At 41.2% G+C, this 21,041-nt stretch overlaps 1 protein-coding gene across 10 annotated transcripts in view; it reads right to left on the minus strand.

Moving 5' to 3' along the window:
- Positions 1-3,100: 3,100 nt before the first annotated feature.
- NEO1 (neogenin 1) overlaps positions 3,101-21,041 on the minus strand; it is a 156,181-nt gene continuing 138,240 nt past the window's right edge. For 2 of the 10 annotated variants that reach the window (XM_088446234.1, XM_088446276.1), the window contains exons 16-29: positions 14,687-14,782; positions 14,052-14,275; positions 13,287-13,425; positions 13,097-13,204; positions 12,774-12,968; positions 12,195-12,224; positions 9,887-9,952; positions 9,604-9,748; positions 9,022-9,260; positions 7,631-7,723; positions 7,097-7,198; positions 6,268-6,525; positions 6,046-6,176; positions 3,101-4,190 (exon numbers count right to left, since the gene is read on the minus strand). In XM_088446234.1, the coding sequence (XP_088302360.1) occupies positions 4,107-4,190; positions 6,046-6,176; positions 6,268-6,525; positions 7,097-7,198; positions 7,631-7,723; positions 9,022-9,260; positions 9,604-9,748; positions 9,887-9,952; positions 12,195-12,224; positions 12,774-12,968; positions 13,097-13,204; positions 13,287-13,425; positions 14,052-14,275; positions 14,687-14,782 (1,910 nt within the window). In that variant the 3' untranslated portion in view covers positions 3,101-4,106. The remainder of the gene's footprint in view (positions 4,191-6,045; positions 6,177-6,267; positions 6,526-7,096; positions 7,199-7,630; positions 7,724-9,021; positions 9,261-9,603; positions 9,749-9,886; positions 9,953-12,194; positions 12,225-12,773; positions 12,969-13,096; positions 13,205-13,286; positions 13,426-14,051; positions 14,276-14,686; positions 14,783-21,041) is intronic. The other 8 variants (XM_088446300.1, XM_088446298.1, XM_088446289.1 and 5 more) reach the window with 6 other exon arrangements.

Below are 21,041 nucleotides of genomic sequence, written 5' to 3' on the forward strand. Positions count from 1 at the left end.
GCGCATGTGTCTACAGTCATATGCCGGTAAACACTATCTGTGGGTTTTTAATGGGGCCCCTATGTGCCGGAGTGATATTCTATTTACATAGGATTGTCTTTTTTCTAATATTTGCATTAGTTGGTCTTTCTAGTGGTCACTTCATGTTTGCGTTCCAAGCTGGAATGAAATTTGTTTGGCTTTATTTTCCATGTTTTTCTGGTATTGGTATATAGGGTCCCAGAGAGGCAGTGCTGTAATCATTGCCCAATCCTTGTCTTACCTATTGGTGTCTTCAGAAAGGTTTTTTTGGAACCGAAGCGTCAACCATGACAACAACTCTGGTATGACCTTTGCAATCAATTAACTTTGAAGTCGCTCAAGTCTGGTGGAATCTCTGGATATATGTGGATATGGATCCCTCGGGTGCACCCCAACTGTTGCATTGTTATTTGGTGTGAGTGCAGCACTTTTGGAGATATATTATATTCCTATAGCGTTGCATAGCAGCCCCGCAAAAGTAAGGAAAAGAGGCAGCACTCCTGAATTCAATAAAAAAGCGTATATTTAAGTAATCAAAAACATAGATACATTAGTCAACGTTTCAGGGTCCTAAGACCTTTTCAGCAGGACTACTAAGAGACAAAACAAAAAATAAGTCTTAGGACCTTGAAATCTAGGTTTTTGATTACTTGAATAAACGCTTTTTTATTGAATTCAGAAGTGCCGCCTCTTTTCCTTACACACACATATATATATATATATATATATATATATATATATATATATATAAAGATATGATTGTGCTGATGAGCAGGTGATTCAGTGTGGGGCTGGAGGGATACTCCCACACAAGGAGCATTAAGGGTGTGTGACCACACCTAGGGGCTGATGAATGCAAACAGTCTGGGAGAGACTGTTACAGCCAGGTGAGGCTGCAGTGTAGAGAGAGTCCAGGTGGGACTGTACAATCAAGAGCCCAGTGTGCCTTTGCAGAAGGTATATGCCACACCCAAACTAGAAAGCTAGATAATGCAGATTTAACATCTTTATTCTCTATTCAGCAGAAACACACTTGGGTTTTTCACTACTAACCCTTTCCCTGCTGCATGAATTTCACAAACAATTCATTTTCATTGCAATAACACTTCATCAGCTTGGCAAACAGTTTTTCTTCCTTTCTAAAGGAGAGTGCTCACTCTACACTTGCACACTTGCTTTCTAGCAAATTTTGCATCACTAATGCAGACTTCTCTTTGCAAAACACTATCACAGACACTCCCCATCTCTCCGGGTTTTATGCAGATGAGTCCGGTCTTCTTGTCTCCATTATGCTTTGCAGAAAGCATCCATATATTTTGGCGTAGAACTCCTATGCCTACATTCTCCACCATATTGCGATAAACTGATAAACTGGGCCAATTAACTTGGTAGTGTGCAGTGTCTAGGTACTTCATCAGAGTCCACACACAGCTTCCACAGTAAAAAATGTAATAAATGGAGCTTTACTGTGAGCTTACAGCATGAAATGGAAAACAAAAACAACCTAGCCCTCACTCAGGACACTAGGTCACTGCTTGACCCCTACCTATAATGGACAACTAGCCTGCATGCAAAAAGTCTCTCAAAGGACTCAAGCAAGCAACGCAAAGGAGAGAACGCACGCATTTGGCCGATGTTTTTGAACTGCGCAAACTACCTAGTGCGGTCGGGTAAGCGTACGCAGACTACACGCAGACCCCTTCCGATATTGATTTACAGGAAGTGCCAATTGTGGGTGGTGACGGGGGGTGGTCGGGTGAACGCAGGCATGCCTGTGCGTTGGGACGCCGTTTTAGGGGTGTCCATAATTAAGCCAGTGCAGCGACAGGTGCAGTGATGAGACTCCGTGCACACAGGAAGTTGCCAAGATCCTGCGCGAGGTCTGGTCAACCACTATTATGCAAATGTGGTCGATGGTTCTCGATGTTACCATGTTTACGCAATCTTGCGCGCTCATCAGGCTTTGAGTAAAGGGAGATGAGCGGCTTAATATAGGGCTGGGCGTCTGCATCTTATGCTGCTGTCTCCATGTGCATGCATTGATTAGTATATTCCCGAAGCGGACGGGTGCGTGTGTTCTCTCCTTTGCGTTGCTTGCTGAATCAGGCCCTCAGTCCTGTCTCCCACAGGTCTGGTCATAGGCTTTCGGCTCTGGCTTTCTAACCCCGACTGGCCTCTTGACTGTACAGTCCTACCTGGACTGTCTACACATTTCAGCCTCACCTGGCTGTAACAGTCTCCCAGACTGTTTGCACTCTCCAGCCCTAGGTGTGGTTACATGCCCTTTTTGTTCCTTGTGTGGGCAGATCCCTCCAACCCCACACTAAATCACACACATATATCTATTTATCTATCAATCTATGTATTATTCTATTCAAGGAAAAATACTTATTTCCAATTTAGAATATAAAGATTTGCAAACACATTTCTGCTGTTTTTATAATTGCTTAAAAATTGCTGGTAAGAGTAATGGGTTTTCACAGAATAACATTGTAAATTTGATTGGTTGTAATATTCTATGGTAGAGAGTATGTAATAAACAAAATGTAAGCTACAAATATTTAGTGCTAGGCTAGATGATGATTCCAGTAATCACAACAACTGTGTATCATTGTCACTCAGAGAATGAGAGTTCTATGTCAGGGAACAGTCTAGAAACAGTGCTGTCCTATAGATTAATTTGGTGCATGCTTTTGATATACAAGGTAATTGCAAATATTCAATATAATGGCCTGTCATTTACTACAATATACAAATTAATCAGTAAAGCAAATGTGCAGCGTCAGGGAGTATAAAAAGCCAAAGAAAGCTTGGGTCCAATGTATCAAGGTAAACTGAGCAAATGTGTACACAAATGTTTCTTACATATGCATATCTGAAACAGTACTACATTGTTTCTGTTGGTTCTCAATAACCACCTCCCCTGTTTTTTTTTTTTTTTACACTATATTATAATTTTTCTATTGGTGAGTAAAGCCATGTTATGTTGCAGCAGGCTTTACATATAACCATGAACACAAATCCAGTCACAATATGGAAAGGGCAGTTTAAACCAGCATAGAAAAAGCTTGAGAAAGAATTTGATTGAATAAAAAAAGTGTATTGAAATCCAATACCAAATAATAATCATGATGTTATAAAAAAAAAAGTCACAATAAAAAGATACATTCTAAACACTACAAGGAAAGCAATAATAATAATAATAAAAAAAAAATAGAATGCATTTTCTGTACAGAAAAGACTGGGTGTGGTGGAGAATAGGACAATATACAGGAGGAAGTGTGGGGATGGTGGATTCCATTTACAAGTACAAGGAAGTCACACAAGATGGAGAAAAAAAAAAAGTTCGACATGTGAAAGTGCTGAAGACCAGCTTTGTTAAAAGGCGGCTGCCATCTTCGCCTCTCCATGAAGCCACCAATTATCATGTACAACACAGGGCTTCTCCGTGGCCGCAAACGAGGGAACCGTTTTGTCTCGTCAGCTCACGTAGCATTATATTATGTACTATACAGATCCTGGACCTCCCAACAGGTTTCAGCAGCCGGATAAAATTCCCTCTTTACTTTGGGAGCATTATAAGTGGACGGAGATGTCGAGGGACCATCTAGCCAAACTTTGGGAGTGGTGGGGGAGTAACACTGTTTGAAGTCTCACAGAGGCTGGAGGGGGAGTTGCTGCCAACTGATGTGCTTTGCAGCCTGAAAACACTGCACACAAAGCAACCATCCTTTTGCTGTTCTGCTGGCCACAAGGTGGGGCATAACACTGAGCCACAGCAACAGGGTGAAGGCCCATCAGGGTAAAAAAATGAAAACAATGGCAATACACAATATTCCTCCATGGATTACATAAAATTCCTCTTCGGTTCAATATAAACCCCCCAAAAATATTATAAATCAGAGGAAATTCTAAGGTACAGAAAATCAGGCCTCAGCCCTTGGTGGTTGCCTCAGCATACACAGTCTGGGCTCCAAACTTGCTTCTTGTCTGTACAATATGGGTGTGGTACAAAGACCCTTGGGGGGCTGTACAGCCCCTGTGCACACAGTGTCAAGTCTGCCTCTGGGATGGGGATGTGTTCTTCATGCTGTGGTTATGGCGTTGAGATCCTTCATCAGGCCTTCAAGGTGAGCCATCTCCTTGCTTAGCTCATCTGGTTCATAACTCTATAGGAAAAAGGAGATATCAGCGGACTGAGAACAGCAGAATAGCTTTGGACATAAATCAGTACAATATATGCTGGCGTCACAACAAGTCGGCATGGGAAAGTTAGATACGGTAATGTCATACTTGCCAACTTTTGGAATGTTCCATTCCCGAGAGATCAGAGAGGTTAAGGCCCTAGTGACAAATGCAGGGGATGTAGCAACACACATCATGACCCCACCCTCCCAGGAATAAAGTTTGTGAATTATGGCATCATTCCAAGTGGGGTAGGGCCATGAACCCATGAGCTCTTCTGGGATAGTAGGCAAGTATGGAGCAGCTGTATGTTATTCATATCTATCACTTACAAGTAATTACTGCAGGTTTATCGGTTCTATAAGATTCTGCAGTTTATAAACTGAACATTGACCAAATGAGCACTATACTAAAGTAGTAGTAAATTGGTAATGGAGGTAAATTGGTAATTTTGGTCACAATCCTTTACTTGAAAATGCTTCTTATTTGGACAACCATTCTTTCTTTACACACATTAGGAGATTACAGCAGAAGGAATAGGGCGTAGCTCACCGTCTGTAAACTACACATATTTCAGTGATAATTCAATGCTTTTATACTATAATTCTATTTGGCATCACTAAATGCTAATTGTGTAATGTAAAGATATATTTAACATACATTAAATAGCTTTTAAAATAACCTATTATTTTCTGCTGAATAGGTAGGATGATTTACTATGTGATAACACATAGTTGTGGAAATATGTCTATTTGTAGACTACATAAATAAATACAAAGAAACAAACAAAGGTTATGGAGTGCTGGTAGGGTATTACAGAAACATTAAAATCACCACCGACCTCAGTAAAAAAAAATACATTTATTGATTACAAATAAAAAGAATAAAAGAAGATGTGTTACTTTAAAGTAGGGATGTGCAGGCTCAGATTAGTTCGGATTTTCCTGCCAAATTCTGATTTTTTTTCCCCGCCAAAAACGGGTCTCAGAAAGAGGCAAAACATCATCTTTCATGGATTTTTGTCCAGGAATTATGTTTGTCCATGAAAGATGATGTTTTGCCTCTTTCTGTGACCCAATTTTTGGCGGGAAATCCGAACTAATCCAAGCCTGCACATCCCTACTTTAAACACTTAAAACAGCCCTCTGAAGGGCATAAGTTCAAGAGAACTGCTCCCTATTTTTTTAGGATAACCCGTGTTATTGTAATCAATTGTTCCTTTTTTTTTCAGTTTTTGGATATACTGTAGTGTTCATTTATGCAAAACATCAGTTATTATATGTGGGAATAATAATGCTGATGTATACATTCTTGTATTGAATAACAATAACTGCTTATTTGGAGAGATTGTTTAAACTGTTGTGAGATAATCTGTGCAATGTATGTATTCAGTAATGTGATTTGTTATTACTGATCTTTTTATGTGTGATTAATAAATATGTATCTTTTTTGTTTTATTGATAGTGATGGTGGTTTGAATTATTCTGAAATATCCTAAGTTTGTGCAGCAGCATCCATAACCTTTCGTTTTCTCTTTGTATCCCTCCAAAAGTAGCAGATGTATACTTGATTGGCCAGACAAAATCAAGCATCTAGCTGCCAGTAGGGCTGGTGCAAGTTTGGTTGGACCGATGACGCATCTAAAGACTGATTAGGGCTGCTGCAAGTGGGCGACTCAGTAGGCACAGTATCGGTCATGGCACTAGCATGAAGACGCAACGTGGCTACCTCAGAATCAGCTCAATGATCACCTACTAAGACCCTCATTGTGGATTGAAAGCAATGTATAGAAATGGCTGTATCCTTATAAAAGGCAATAGGAGGACAACAGATACATACACATTCTGAGCCCTCAAGCATCCTGCTAGTCTCTAGTGGTTCAGGCGCACTAGGCACAGTCACCGGCAGCGGAGGACGTACTCTTCCCAGGGTACCAAGAGACGCAGTTTTTACAGATAATGCGGAAGCAGCTGGAAAAAAAAAAAAACAGAAATACTCATAAAGGCAATGAACGAGAAGGGAAAAGTACACAGGCTATGGAATGTATCTAATAGAGCGTACCTTGCTGTGCCAAAAGGGGTGAACTGGGCAGTGGCTCATAGGCTGTGCCAGGTGATGGTGCTGGAACTGCTGGTACTGCAAAGCTCTTTAAGGGATGTGATGGTCGGATATGCGCAGTAGGTATACTGGGACCAGAATCTTCATCCATGGAACCAGGTAGAAAAGTGCCTCCAGGGGGATCTGGATCCTCAGTACCAGTCTGAGAAGATGAAGATGCAGCTACTACTGTGTCACAGCTGGGGGTGTGACGAACAGACTCTAAAAGTAAGAAAAGCATTACACATAATAAGAATGATATTATAGAAGTCCTATAAAAGATGGGGAGGGGAGTTGTGTCTCATTCATTATTTATGGATGGCAGACACTCAATGGACTTCTCTACCCCCAGTAACTGAAAAAAAATAATAATATAATAATAATTTCACAACATTCTACTGAGAGAAGGTCTCTAATTCATTAATACTGATACTACTGCTGCCCCACCCTGATCTACATCATTGAGCACAAATGTAGGCTAGACGGGCTGCAAGTGGAAAGACAGAATACTGCCCAATTAAGCGATTTATATACTAGTAGGGGTGAGTAGCATGCTGGCCATGTTACATGCTACAGCCTCTCCCGCATACACTTTGCCGAGGTGTGGTTGGGGGACGGGACACAATAATTGGAAAGAAGAATTTGATTAGCCTCTTCTGAATTTAAATTATAATAGTCCTTATTTCATAATCTAGGTTTAGTCGTCCTTTAAAGTGCCCAATGACACACACTATCCTCAGTACTGTGTGCAGGTTCTGTTCCCAAAGCAGTGACTTCACTGTGTGACTCTCACCTGCAGCCTGAGGAGCGCCACCCAGCACGTGCAGCATGAACCCAGGTACAGAGCGAAAATGAGAGTTATCGATGGAATGGATGGGATGAGCACTGACAACCGCTGAAACAGAGACAGAATGATGAATACTGGGGATGGGAAGTAATGTGGAGAGTCAGTAACAAGAGATGATAGAAAATACTGTGGTGTTATGGCGCCTATTGAAGATAACATTATACCATACTTTAAGAACAGATGAAACAGGCTTGGAATAGCGGAAATCCTGGGACTGATGAATGGTACAATGTTCCAGTAAAAGAATATGAGTTAAATGAAAACGATGACATTTTCAGCACATATCTAACAATTAAACAGAGCTTCTTTAACAACTTCTTACTAAAGAGCAACCATTCATAAATCACATTCCCACTCCAAGAAACTGATCCTGGGATTAACCACTTTGAAGAATAAACTGCATTGCTGAAGGCGGCTGCTAGTCATGCTGAATACAAGTCCCTTCCTGGCCATGTTATGGCCCCATTCCCAAGCACTCACGCTGCGGAGGTTGAGAGTCAAAAGGCATCATTATTTTCGATCTCATCCCCCGACGTCCAGCAAGTGAGGACACCGAATCCTCTGAATCCAGACCTAGGGACAAAGATGGTAAAGTAAATGTTAGAATATACATGTACCTATACATTCGTTCCAGTAGCATCAACTACAATTTCCAGGCACTGCCATCATTTTACATACATGCCAAAGTGCTGACATATAAACCTGGCTCATTGACAAAGAGCACACTAAGGTGTTGCGTAATGATCTTAGATGTGCACCAGCGGATGGTCTGCTCAGCGCAGATCAATGTGCCCAATCAGTCTCCAATGTATTACCATTTTATAACCATCCCTTCTCAGGGTTTATTTTATTTTATCTATTATACATTCTTGTAAACTAAGGAATGTCTTTTGAGAGGAATTTTCCACAAATAACTTAAGTAAATCAGAGTCAGCATGTGGTCCATGTTGGGTAATGCCAACCATTGTAGATCTTGTGCTATTCAAGTGTGACCACTAATGTGTACTATGTGAGCGACCTGGTCATTTTAAGCCCCTATTTCTACAACTGACAACACTGAGAAGAGAGCTGCTCAGTGAGTTGGCACTGGTTGGGACGGTGCCATGGAGAACACAGTCTTGGCCACAGTTAGATGTGAGTATGCTCTGTTACTAATATAACTTGTACAATTAGAAGTGGCTGAAGATATATCATGTATTATGGAAGATATATAATATCTTATGGTAACAAATGCTATAGGTTCTCCAAACAAAAGCCGTGAAGAATTATTTTGGTAGACATTTAACAGAGCCTTGACTGGATAAAAACAGCAGTTTTAAGGTGGATATGAAAAAGGAGGTGGAGGATGGTGTTTGTGTATATGGAAATATCTGCTTAAGACGTTCCCAGTGGAATAATATCTGTAGAATTTGACATATGTAGACTTGCTTATATACGATGCACATGGGGAAAAAAAAAATAAAAAGACTAACCCACATGCTAACTGCTGTTTGTTATAAGCCACGCAGTATAAACAAATACACTGATGGGGGTCACTGATGCACTCTACATTGTGTGGGGATCACTGATGTTCTCTGCATTGTATGGGGGTCACGGATGTTCTCTGCATTGTATGGTAGATACTGATGTTCTCTGCATTATATGGCAGTCCTTATGATAGTTTATGTCAGTACTGTATGATGGTCACTGTCATGTTCTCTGCATTATATGGCGGTCTTATGAAAAGTTGAAATTGATGGACTAACTCCTTTTTTCAACCGAACTAGCAATGCAGCTGAACATTGGACTTTTTGGCTTTGTAAAATGGCCTCCATTGACTCTTACAAGCTATGCTCTTCCTAACACAAAGTGCCACAAAATGTTCAACTCACCTCGGTATGAATTACTGTGCTGGTGAATGCTGCCTTCTGTGGTGCTGTCTCCAGGGGTTAAGTCCTGGGGGGAACGTGGCAACGTGGGGTCTGTAAGCATTGGGTTAGTCTCCGGGGACTTGTCCACAGGTTTCAACTCCAGTCTTTCATGATGTATCCAGAGGTCAGGAGGCTTCACATCTTTGGAGTTGCCTTTATATTTATGGGACCCATTCACTGACTTACATGCAGCTCTTTTCCTTTTGGGCAACATGTAGAAAAATGAAAGCCATATGAAATGCAAAAAGAGTTGAAAGATACACAACAAAGAGGAGAAAGCTGCAATAATACAAGGGAGGAGTCATAAATCGTGATCTAAGCACGTATGGTGGTTAAGCTGACCGAAACGGCAGACGGTCAACAAAAAAAAAAAAAAAAAATGATATAGGTATGATTAGCATAGCAAAGACATTTATTACTTGTAAGGAAAGGCAAAGGACACAGTCATGCTAAACCATAAAGGGCTGAGAAGAAACTAGAATAGTAATGTTTCTATATATATTTCAGGCAGTGTACACAAAACGTATTTGATTGGCTACTTACTTTTTATGGTGGGCGCTGGAACGGCGAGAGCAGATGGCTGCTATGACCACAGCCACTAAGACCGTTATCACACCAAGAGACACAATGATTGTAAGCAGCATGTTCTGATCCAAGGAGGTGGGGCTTCCATGAGGACTGTTACTGCCTGCAAAGGGTCACAATGGACAAAAGTAGAAAGAAACTGACTTATCCTGATAGGGCCTAGTCACTGCTATCAGATCTATTACTGGTTTATTTGGCACTAAAGGACAATGAGCACTTGTGTGCACACAGAGACTATTACCTCCAAGTGGTGGGCCGCCATTGGATCCCATATCTATTGTCCGGCCTTTCCCTGGTACACCTGATGCTAGAAGAAAGATTTCTATTATACAGAGAAAATAACAGTCCTAAAATTAAGAAGTATTCAAAGTAAAATAGTTAAATAAAAATACAAAACAAAACATTCAAACATCAACCATCCAATAATCTGAATAAATAATTGAAAAGTGACAGTGCCCCTGACCACTTCTGCTGTGACGATGGTTCATAGCTTACAACCAACACCTGGTATAATGAATCTGTAATTGCTGTAGGAAACCTCCCATAAGCACTGTGGGACGTGTTCTCACAATGTATATATTCAATAAGTGCATACAAACATTAAAAAAAAAAACAGTGTCATATTATCATAATACAATCCACTCTTATCGATGATGCAGGAAAAAAATTAAAGCAAACTTAATTTTCCCAGAAAGTAGAAGGAAAAAATTGCAGAATATCCAAAGCGTATAATCTACTCTTACATGGACCTCAATCTGACTTTTCCTACAGGCGCCATTCCTATTGCATTCTGGAACGGATCCTTTAAGGATGTTCTATGTATTTGATATATGCCGATTTAATGTTTACTGTACATGCGAGTTGATAAAATTAAAATAATTGTTTCTGACTACCTACTGGTAGTGTTGCACAATACATTTTTTTCCTTTCCTTTGCATGAATATAGGATTATAATTTGGTGGGTTTATTTGGAAAAGAGGACATATATGATGAGCTTACTTCCTATTCACTTCAAGTCAGATGAGATATACGCATTTGTGTTTGGATCTTTTCCTTCTTCTTCATGAAAAGATTGAAGACACATTTCCTATTTTTCAAATATCATCACTAAGGGTGAACTATATTAAGATTATATTTTTGTTTATATTGTTTATTTGTATGCACTTATTAAATATATACATGAGAAAAGTACCCACAGCGCTTAAGCGGGTTCCCTACCGCAATTACACATTAACCATCCAATGCCCCACCCAGGTTCAGAAACCAAAACTCCACTAATCTCTCTTGAAATAGAATTACGAGGGGTGTGCAATAAGTTTCTGGATGTGCAGAGCATAGGTAGCGAAGACACAATCTGACTGACTGGTTGTTAACTGTAATCTCGGACTAAAGTTCTTGTGAATGTCAGGGCACAGAACCGTATATAACTAGCACTGCATACCGAAGACGTCAGCTTGGTCACTTCCTTAAAGAAACTCGTTATGGAGCTCAACAGAGGCCACATGAGAGCATTGATCTTCCACGACTACAAGGGTGGTCTGCAACAGTAAGAGTTTTGATAGACTGCAAGCTGCTTTTGGGGAGGCAGCACTGCCCCGAACCTCTGTGTTTGAGTGGTTTGCAGAGTTTTGGCGCGGGAGAAGGTCCCTGGAAGACTAGGAGCACTGCGGCCGACCTGTGTCCGCCATAACCGAAGACAACTTTGCTGCCATGCAGGCCATAGTTGAGGTGGACGCCAGGGTGACTGTGGCCCAGTTAGAGAAGGAGATAGGCATCTCCTTGGGATTCATCCACTCCATACTCCACCAAAAGCTTGGCCTGAGCAAGGTTTCTGTACGCTTGGTGCCTATTAGCAGACTCAAGAGCAAGAGGAGGCTTGGGTGATTATCAGTGGCGATGAATCCTGGATCTACAGTTTTGACTCAGAGACTATACAGTCAGCCCAGTGGACCCCAGTTTAAAGAGCGTCACTACAGAAGTACCGATGTGAGTGCAGCGTGGCCAAGCAGATGGAGGCTGTTTTTGTGATCAAGACTGGTCATGTAACTACTGTACTACTCATGCAGCAGCGCACCATCACTGGGGACTGGAACGCCAACCAATGCCTGCCGCAAGTGCTAGAAGCCATTTCCAGATGCCATCCAAGAACTCGAGCTCATTGTGCCCTACTCCATCACAATAATGCACCTGCTCACATGTCCAGGAAAGTGGTGAATTTCTGGCCCATGAACGCATCCAGGAGCTTGGTCATCCGCTGTACAGTCCAGACCTGGCCCCCTGCAACTTTATTTGTTTTGAGTCACCAGAAGCTGCAGTGGAGACCTTCATCCAACATGTAGAAGACATACCTGCTTCGGACTGGTTCAACTGCTTCACCAAGTGGTTTGAGCACATGCAACTTTGCAGTCCTCTGACGAATACTATGAAAACAATTTAATTTTCACTTTTTTTTGTAAATATAATACTTTTTGTGCCTTCGGAAACTTACTGCACACACTCCACTAATCTATCTCTTGAAATGGAATTACTTACACACAGAAAATGATTACCTTGGTTGTTAGGCATGTAGGGTGTTGACTCTGCCATGGGGCGGCATAACAAAAAAAAAAAAGTTGTGTGATGTCAATAAGAGTCCATTATAGGAAAAGATAAAGAAAGTTAAAAAGGACAATAGAAAGGGAAATATATATAAAGGGATGTAAATGTTAAGAGGCATACAATTTGGGCAATTTAGGAGGATAGAGATGTTAAATAGCAGCAGACAACAACAGGATAGGTTACGCACTGCAGCACGCATTCCTACTAGGCACAAATCTCACTATTTATTTTTGTAGCATCTATTGATTGAAAACCTATTTTTGAGCATTTTAATACCTGGACCATTGAAATATTATATTACAAATTGGTTGCATCCTTATGTTTTTGTCAGAGGCATTTATAATATTACTTAATTGAAAACATTTTTAAATATGTGCCCATTTTTCATTATAAAAGTATGTGACAAGTGTACATTATAGTTCAGGTAAGTATTTCCAAATAGAGACCCAAAAGGACAGACGGCATTGAAAAAAAAATTACTTATATCATGAACATAAATATGGAATTAGGAGTACATTAGAACTGCTTACCTTTTGGAGTACGAAAGAGAACAGCCTCTGACATGGGGCCCATCCCTTTAGAGTTGCGAGCCTGGATCTTGAAATAGTATGGAGTATCTAGCGTGAGCTCTTGTATTTGGTGGGTCAGACGGTTCCCAACGACTGGCTCTATTACCCAATCATGGAGCTCTGCTTGAACATCCGTACTGTAATATATAATGTAGCCTACAGGATACAAAACATACATTAGAGGTCAGGTTACAGTACACAGATATAAAACAGTGGTCATGGATGATAGAGTGAGCGAGTGAGTAAGTATATTTGTTCAGCAAGGCTATGAATCACCACCTCACCAGTAATTTTGCCATTGGCTTCAGATGGAGGTTGCCAGTTTACAATTATGGTACGTGGTTTTCCCTCTTTGCTTACTACAGTCACATCCTTTGGGGGCGAGGAAGGCACTAGAAGGAACAGTACAAAAAGATGTCAATATTATCCTCTAGAGTGAACAAAATCAAGAGGTACACCACGGACAGGATATACCTGACTCAAAGGTAGTGCCATGAGCGGTCATGCTCCATGTACTTGACCGTCGACCTTTAGTAACCATAACAGAAAACTCGTATAAAGTGTTTGGTTTCAGACCAGTGACCAGATAACTCAGTGCGGTGCTGTTAGCCAACTACAAGAGACAATGGAACATTCACAAGCATTAGCACTAAAGAAACTATTTGCACCAATAAGACTAACCTACCATCAGAGGCATCACTAAACATTTGTAGCACATTTTTGTATGAACCCAGGTATTCATTTATCAAACCCTTTTTGTGGAAAATCCTCAGAAAACAGCAGTTTTCCAAATTAAGATGGTACCATATTGGAAAAATCAGTCCCCTTAGAAGTCAATGGGGACTTGCCTTCTGATAGCCTATTGGCTACAATTTTGCAATCTTTGGATGGCTGCACAGGTGCAGTAACTCTTTCAAATTCAGAAGTAAAGTGGTCACTTGACTTTCTGGTTTTCGCATGGATGGGCTCTTACCGGAGCAGTGTTCTTGTATGATTTTCTACCTATATTGTCCCAACAATATTTATTTTTACCATGATGAGCTAGTCATCAATGCACAGCTGTTACCATCAATAGGAAACTACCCAATCAAGATGCTTCATGAAGCTAATGGTGGTAAAAAACTGTCTCTGGCCCTCATTGCTCCAGTATGCATATATACAACAGAACTATCATATATAGGCTTATTTCCCATTACACTGGCTTATGCTATATCACACACCCTCTGCCCAGCATTTCACCTTATACTTTGTGTTGGCAGGAATGTTGGTCTTCCATCTGGCTGTATAATATCGGGCATCTGTGATCTTCTGGTTCTTCGGGAGGGAGTTGTCTGCCCAGGTCAGGCGCACTGTGTCACTGCCTAGAATGGCGGCTTGGACCCCCACAGGGGGTAACATAGGGCTGGGCTCTGGAACTGGGGTGTATGAGGCGTGAACAACATAAACATCAACCTCAGAAGTGTCTATATCACAGGTTTCAAACACAAATCGGGTAACCACAAAAATTATAAAGATTAAATTAAAGAAAAAAAAAAAGTATAGCCGATGACAAAACATTGGGTGGAGGTAAATAAAGAGGGATGTGGAAGTGCAGAATGTAGGGATAACAGTATGGACATGCAAAAGAAGGCAGGGTATAAGCACATTGAAAATGACCACCACCATGTACATGGCAAATATGAATTAAAAACAAGGGAAAATGAAAATAAATCAGAAGAACAAGAACAGAGGAGAAAGAGAGAGAGAGGAGAGATTGTTAGTGTCAAACAACAAAGTACATAACAAGGTCATTGTCACACTGAATGACAAAGCACATAACAGATACAGCCATACTATATTAATTTGCCTGGTTTATCAACAGGCTGGGAGATTACCTGTGTGCTGACGGGTCACGGCACTCTCATATAAAGGAATACCCTCCCCCATATTGTTGAAGGCTTTCAGTGAGATGACATAGTGTGAGCTGGGTTCTGCAAAGAAAGCACTTGAATAAGTCCTACAAGTAGAAGGCAATTTCTATATGAAATCATAATTTCATTCCTTTTGGAAGGCAGTATCTGTAGTTTCAATTTAAGCAAAGCTCTAACGACTGCAGAACACATTGAGTAATGCAGTGAATCTGTATTATCATTACTAATATTACACTCGATCCATGGATCATGCCATCTTCCCAGGACAGCATTACCACAGAGAGATATCATTTCATTAATGTCTGCAGCAAGATGCTGAAATGCGGGTGTAGTACCAATGTTGACATGTCGGCATCCATGTTGACACTGATGAAATTAAAATGTTTTGTCAAATGGCTTTCCTGCCGGTCAGCTGATGAGGACTTCCAGTGGCGTTTATGGCAGTGAGTATGCCTAATCCCTAAACCTTCCTCTAGTGCCTAGCCTTAGCCTCCCAACCTGTAGCCTATCCCTAAACTCCCCTCCAGCAGCCTAATCCCTAATCCTCCCCCTAGTGCCTACCCTTAACCTCCCAACCTGTAGCCTATCCCTAATCTCCCCTCCAGCAGCCTAATCCCTAATCCTCCCCCTAGTGCCTAGCCTTAACCTCCAAACCTGTAGCCTATCCCTAAACTCCCCACCAGCAGCTTAATCCCTAATCCTCCCCCTAGTGCCTAACCTTAACCTCCCAACCTGTATCTTATCCCTAATCTCCCCTCCAGCAGCCTATCCCTAACTTCCCCTCTAATAAAGTAACCCTCCGCTGACAGTCCGTGCAGAACATCAGCATTTCACATGTCAACATTCTGGACATGTTCAATGTAATGTCAACAATGTAAATGTCGACATTTTAACAATATCCCCTGGAATACATATATATTATTGCAGCAATAAGAGTATTTTTCATAACAAAACACACATACATTATGGCGCCTACATACACTTAATCCCAGTAGCATTGTGGCAACTTTATGTGAAGCTTTCTTTAGCATTGGATATTAATCTATGAACATTATATAAGACCTCTCCCTGTTCATCACACAAATGGGAGTATTGTCTATATTGGAACGCATGATTCATTATTCTTCCTAACAGTTCTTTATTCAGTCTGGTTACTTATTTTAGCATATGAAGACTTTGATGCTTAGTTCAGTCTTTGAAGTATGTGTGTGCAAAGCAGATACTGTTCTTTTGATTAAACAAAACATGTGCCAATCACCCAGCATAATACCTCCAACAAAGAGCCATATTCAATTTGAGCGGACCCGCAATACTTTTCCGCCTCCCAGACTTTTCGCCTACTTCGCCTGTTTTGTAGGCGGAAAAGTATCGCGCGCGTATCCCTGTATTCAATTTGTACGCGAAAACGGGACCCGGTGAAACTGAAACAAGCGGAAAGTCCTGTCAGATTTGGGGAAATCAGCCCGACACCCCCCAAAATATGCTCTGACATGGGGGTTAGCTATGGTTACCCATGATTTGGCTTGCTGAAGGTATTTGATGTTTTTAAATGGGCTCAATAGCTGCTAGTGTTTTTGTGCAAGTGGTGAAGAATACTATTTTTTTTTGCAGAAAATAACTTAACCCAGCAAATTTGGGGTACTTGAAAATGGGGGCCAGCATATTTTAAAGTTGCTAAAGTTAAGTTTAAAAAATCGTGAAAAATCCACCTTCCGCAAGCACCTGCAATGAAAAAAACACATGGGGCATACTTGGGGACCCCCCTAGAGTCTAGTTCGCTAGTTTTTAACTTTGTCCCCCAACATTTTTTTTTTTGCTCCCAAATTGAAAGTGATTTTTGGGGTGTTAAGTGTTTTATTAAAAAAAAATTTGACACAGTTTACCTTTGGGGGACTGTCTGAAGGCTGCACAGGGATTCCCGCAACGTTGCACCCCAATTCTGCACTTTTTTCCGCCTGCTATTCATAGGCGAAACTTTTTTGCCTATTACATTGCATTGACAAATTGAATATGGCAATACTTTTCCGCCTGGCGAAATGACGTCATCGGCGAAACTTTTTCACCGATTCCGGCTTTTCGCTCCAAATTGAATACGGGACAAAGTGTGAAAGGTGTGCAAACCAGAAGTATTCTGTAACAGTTATGTACTGCCCTAGGAGGTCTCATTACAGCCATGAATGTGCTATGAGATGATACTTCAAGGCAGAAATATCTTATTTTGGAGGAGCCAGGTCTTGTCACACAGAACTTGGGCATTAAAAAGGGCTTCTGATTCCCCCAGTGATACAGGAGTCACTGTTTGTGCCACTTGAGCAGCTGAGCTTCTTGTGCGCACTCCCAGGGCATTGGGGCCATAGCTACACTTCTTGTTTGGGAAAAATAAAGCTGGGTACACACCTAAAAGATATACACACTGAACAATCATCATCTCATCTGGCCGTGGGTCCTGCTGGCCGGGGATCAGGCTGTTTCGTGCCCCCCTCCCCGCAGCCTCTGCGGGAAGTGTACAGGCAGACCACCCCATACACACAGCTCGATGGACAGATATATCTGCCATCGTCTGTGCAGCACAGCTGATACGATATGTTTGTGAACAACATCGTTCAGACATATCGCTGGTGCACTCTGGCCGACAGGCACAGAATATATTGGCCATTCAATTGATAAAGAGTAGGAATCTCCATAGAAGTTTTGTCTTCATAAGCCAATTAAATAATATAAAGAATTCTGCAGACAAAATCTTTTGTACAGGTGTGTCCTTGTACACTTTTGCTGCAGTCGCATGAAACTGCACCTCTTGGTGCACCAGGTCCCGCGTAACTCTGCTAGCGCTGAGCCTTTTTTTTTGCCAGGAAATACATCTGTTGCAGTGTGATTAGGACACACCAGGAGACTGTACTGATTCTTTTGATATGCGACACTTGTATATCTGTGTGCAACAAAACCTACATCTGTATACGAAGTGCTACGATGCAGCGGACATGGCTTCTTTCCAAGACAAGTTCTGTTGTGCTTTGTATATACATTCAGATGCACTATATATATATATATATGTGTGTCACAATACCAAATGCACTACTTGTATACAAAGGAACTTGGTGTGGAAAAAAGCCACAGCCGCTACATCGTTGCACTTCGTATACGGACTCAAACTCCTTTGCACACATATAAGTGTCACATATCAAATTAATCAGCACAGTCTCCTGGTGTGTCCTAGTCTCATCACATTGTAATTAAATCTCATTTCGTCAAAAAAGATCCCAAGCGCTAGCAGAATCGCACTATCTAGCACCCTGAGGGGCTGTTTGGCGCAACTGCAGCAAATGTGTGAGGTCACCTCTGTACAAGATTTTCCAGTTTTATCAGCCACGGTCCAGTTAGACTCCAAATCAGGGATAAAAGAAGCCTGTTGCTTGGCAATTAATTTTCAGAAAAAGGTATATGATCTAAAATAAATGTGCACCGCGTTTATGGTCTGTGTAGCAGCACAGTAACAGGTGCATATCAAATGGTTAAATAAATGTTATATCATTTCATGTGAGCTAGTATATTTTTATGCTTACAAATATACATACTCCACTCAGCGCTCTGAGAAAAAGGTATATGCTTTCTCAATTTTCTCATGTAATGTGTAATTCATGATTCTTCTTTATCAGCCTTGCTGATTAAGATTACAGAAGGTCTAAGGGTCTGATTCAGCGTTGGGAATAGAGTGAGATTTAGCACTTAACTGATCATCTTGGTGAAACCATGCTGCACTGCAGGTGGGGCAGATTTAAAATGTGCAGAGAGATTTAGATTTGGGAGGGAGGTGTGCAAACTGACATCTAAATTATAGAGCAATAATAAAGCTGTGCAGTATTTGTGGGCTACATGCAAAAGCAGCCAGTATTTACACTATATGCAAAAAAAATGTATGTATTTACACCCCTTGCATTGCAACATGGTTTATCCAGGTTCACAGTTAAGTACTAATTCTCACTCTATTCCCAAAGCTGAATCAGGCCCTAAGTGCAGTGAAGTTGTGTAACAGTAATACCCAAATGATGTGGATGTCATTTTTCTTGGATGCAGATTTTGTTAGAACTTGATCCTCAGGCAGTAGCTGTGTTTTTTCAGGGTCACCCCTGTTTTTATCAAGCAATCCTGGTCACCGGTGTGTGTGGGGCCAGACAGCCAGCAGGGAGATCTCCTCGTTAGGACAGAGATCAAAATATTGCTGGAGTGATTTTCCCTTTTATTTCTTAATGAGAGGAACATGAAGGTTCTCTTTTACACCCGGAAGTGACAAATTTTCAATAGCCACATTTATTATGCCACCGATCTTTATTTGGTTGTTTTTATTTTTTGCTTTTTCATTTGAACGGAGACGAATACAAATAGTGCAAAACAATAACAGATAAACTTACATGGTCTAAATTACTAAAGAAATGTCGGATTATATGCATTAAGTAGTGGACATAATAGATTAGACTGGTAGTCATTATCAACATACACTACAGATTTTTATATAAGATGGATCAGAGGAAAGTAAAAAAGACAACAGTGAATAGGGGGTGGTTAAGTACTGATGTTTACAGGAGTAATTCTAAGTAATATATTAAGTATATGAGGGGATTCAGTTGTTATCCTTTACTGAAATGCTGTGATCCTTAAATGAATGAACAGATCTGACCTGTTGTGGAGACAGTGGGGGTAATTCAGAGGTGAATGTAGTTGCAGTAGTGGCTACTGCATCTTTTTGCTAATGCCATTGCCAATGGGCGCCCTATGGAGACCCCCACCGGCAGCAACATGAATCCGCCAAAGTGCGTACAAAGGCGGACCATGTTTAAGGGACCATAGCAGCCAGTGTCAGTGGTATTGTTTCTTTAGACGCAGTCGCTGACACATTCTGGTACGTAAGCCGCCCACAAGTTACAAACCATCGAAACTGATTGGGTCTCCATACAATGTCATTGTGCATCCTCCCGTGGTAACCATTAGGACCAGAGGGAAAAACCATGTTGCGTCTAACTCAGAATCACCCACAATATGTGATTTTTTTCCCCTTGCATGTAACATGTGAGCTGCGGTTTTCAACTGCTGACACAGAAGGAAGATCTCTGTGTTTCCAGGCGGTGGCGATGACTGACCTGGCTGCTGTCAGTATACGTGACGCTAGGTGTCATTTTCAAAAGCATAGTAGAGAAACACATGGAACTTTAACAAATATATAATCAATTTGTCTTTATGTCTAGTGGGTGAGAACAGAAAGTGCAGGCCTTTGCAGAATGATTACATAGGGCCTGATTCAGACCCGTTCGCAAGCGCTTGAGTGCTCGCGAGCAGTTCGATGGTGCGCTCTGCGCACGCGCAGCGGCCGCACTGTGCTTGCGCAAGCCCCGGAGCGAGAGAGAAAATCTCTTGCTCTGTGGCTCACTAGGGAGGCTCTTGACCATCGCGACCATCATGCTGGCCGCTCGCAATAGCTGTGGGTGGTCACCCACAGCTATGTGAGCGGCCAGAGGGCCGCACAAAAAAAAACAAAAAAAAAAACACCCAGATTAAGAGCGAGCGCTCTTTCAGAGCCATAATCTCCACGCATCAATGAGGCCAAAGCGTTACCTCAGAGTTTTAAATGAATTAGGAGCATGAATGGACACCGCTGGCCTTTGAGTAGATGATTTATCCAGTAAGGGCTCTAGGTATAGGTTAAAGTCACCAGTCATAACAGGCTTGGAGAAAGGGAGAGCTGCTAAAATTCTGTTATTGCTGACTGAACAGGCCTGACACCAAATCAGAAAATGACCTACCCACTTTGCACAATATCAATAATATTCCACTGGCAAGGGCCGATTTATTCAGGATTATATTAATGTGTGAACAAGTAACACTATCGAAGAAAACATAAGATATAGAACCGTTCTTTGTTATATAGCCATCATCGGTATTGATTAGATAAGGTCATTCAAAAGGATAAAGATAAGCCAAGCTTGTGTAATATCAAACTGGTTTGAAAAGTTCCTAGCTTGCAGAGATCCAGGAAAAGAGCGTGCATGAGACAATAATCAATATGTGCTTGATAGGTTAAGGTTTGGAAAAAAAAAAAAAAACGTCATAAGTCCCATGCGGTCTGACTTGCCTCCTGTAGATTTAGAATACAATAATGCAGTCAAACTTAGTTTTTCTATCAACCCTCTGGTTCTATACCAATTTTGGAGTCACTAGATATTTTTATAAAAATTATTATTCTTAGTGATAAGATGACAAAGGTAAGCCCATTAACATTTCACTTAATGGTTCTACAGATGTGTGCTAAGGGTACGCAGCTCTCTGT

The sequence above is a fragment of the Taudactylus pleione genome, unplaced genomic scaffold (assembly GCF_031769625.1).
Source record: "Taudactylus pleione unplaced genomic scaffold, aTauple2 ptg000019l, whole genome shotgun sequence".
NCBI lineage: Eukaryota > Metazoa > Chordata > Amphibia > Anura > Myobatrachidae > Taudactylus > Taudactylus pleione.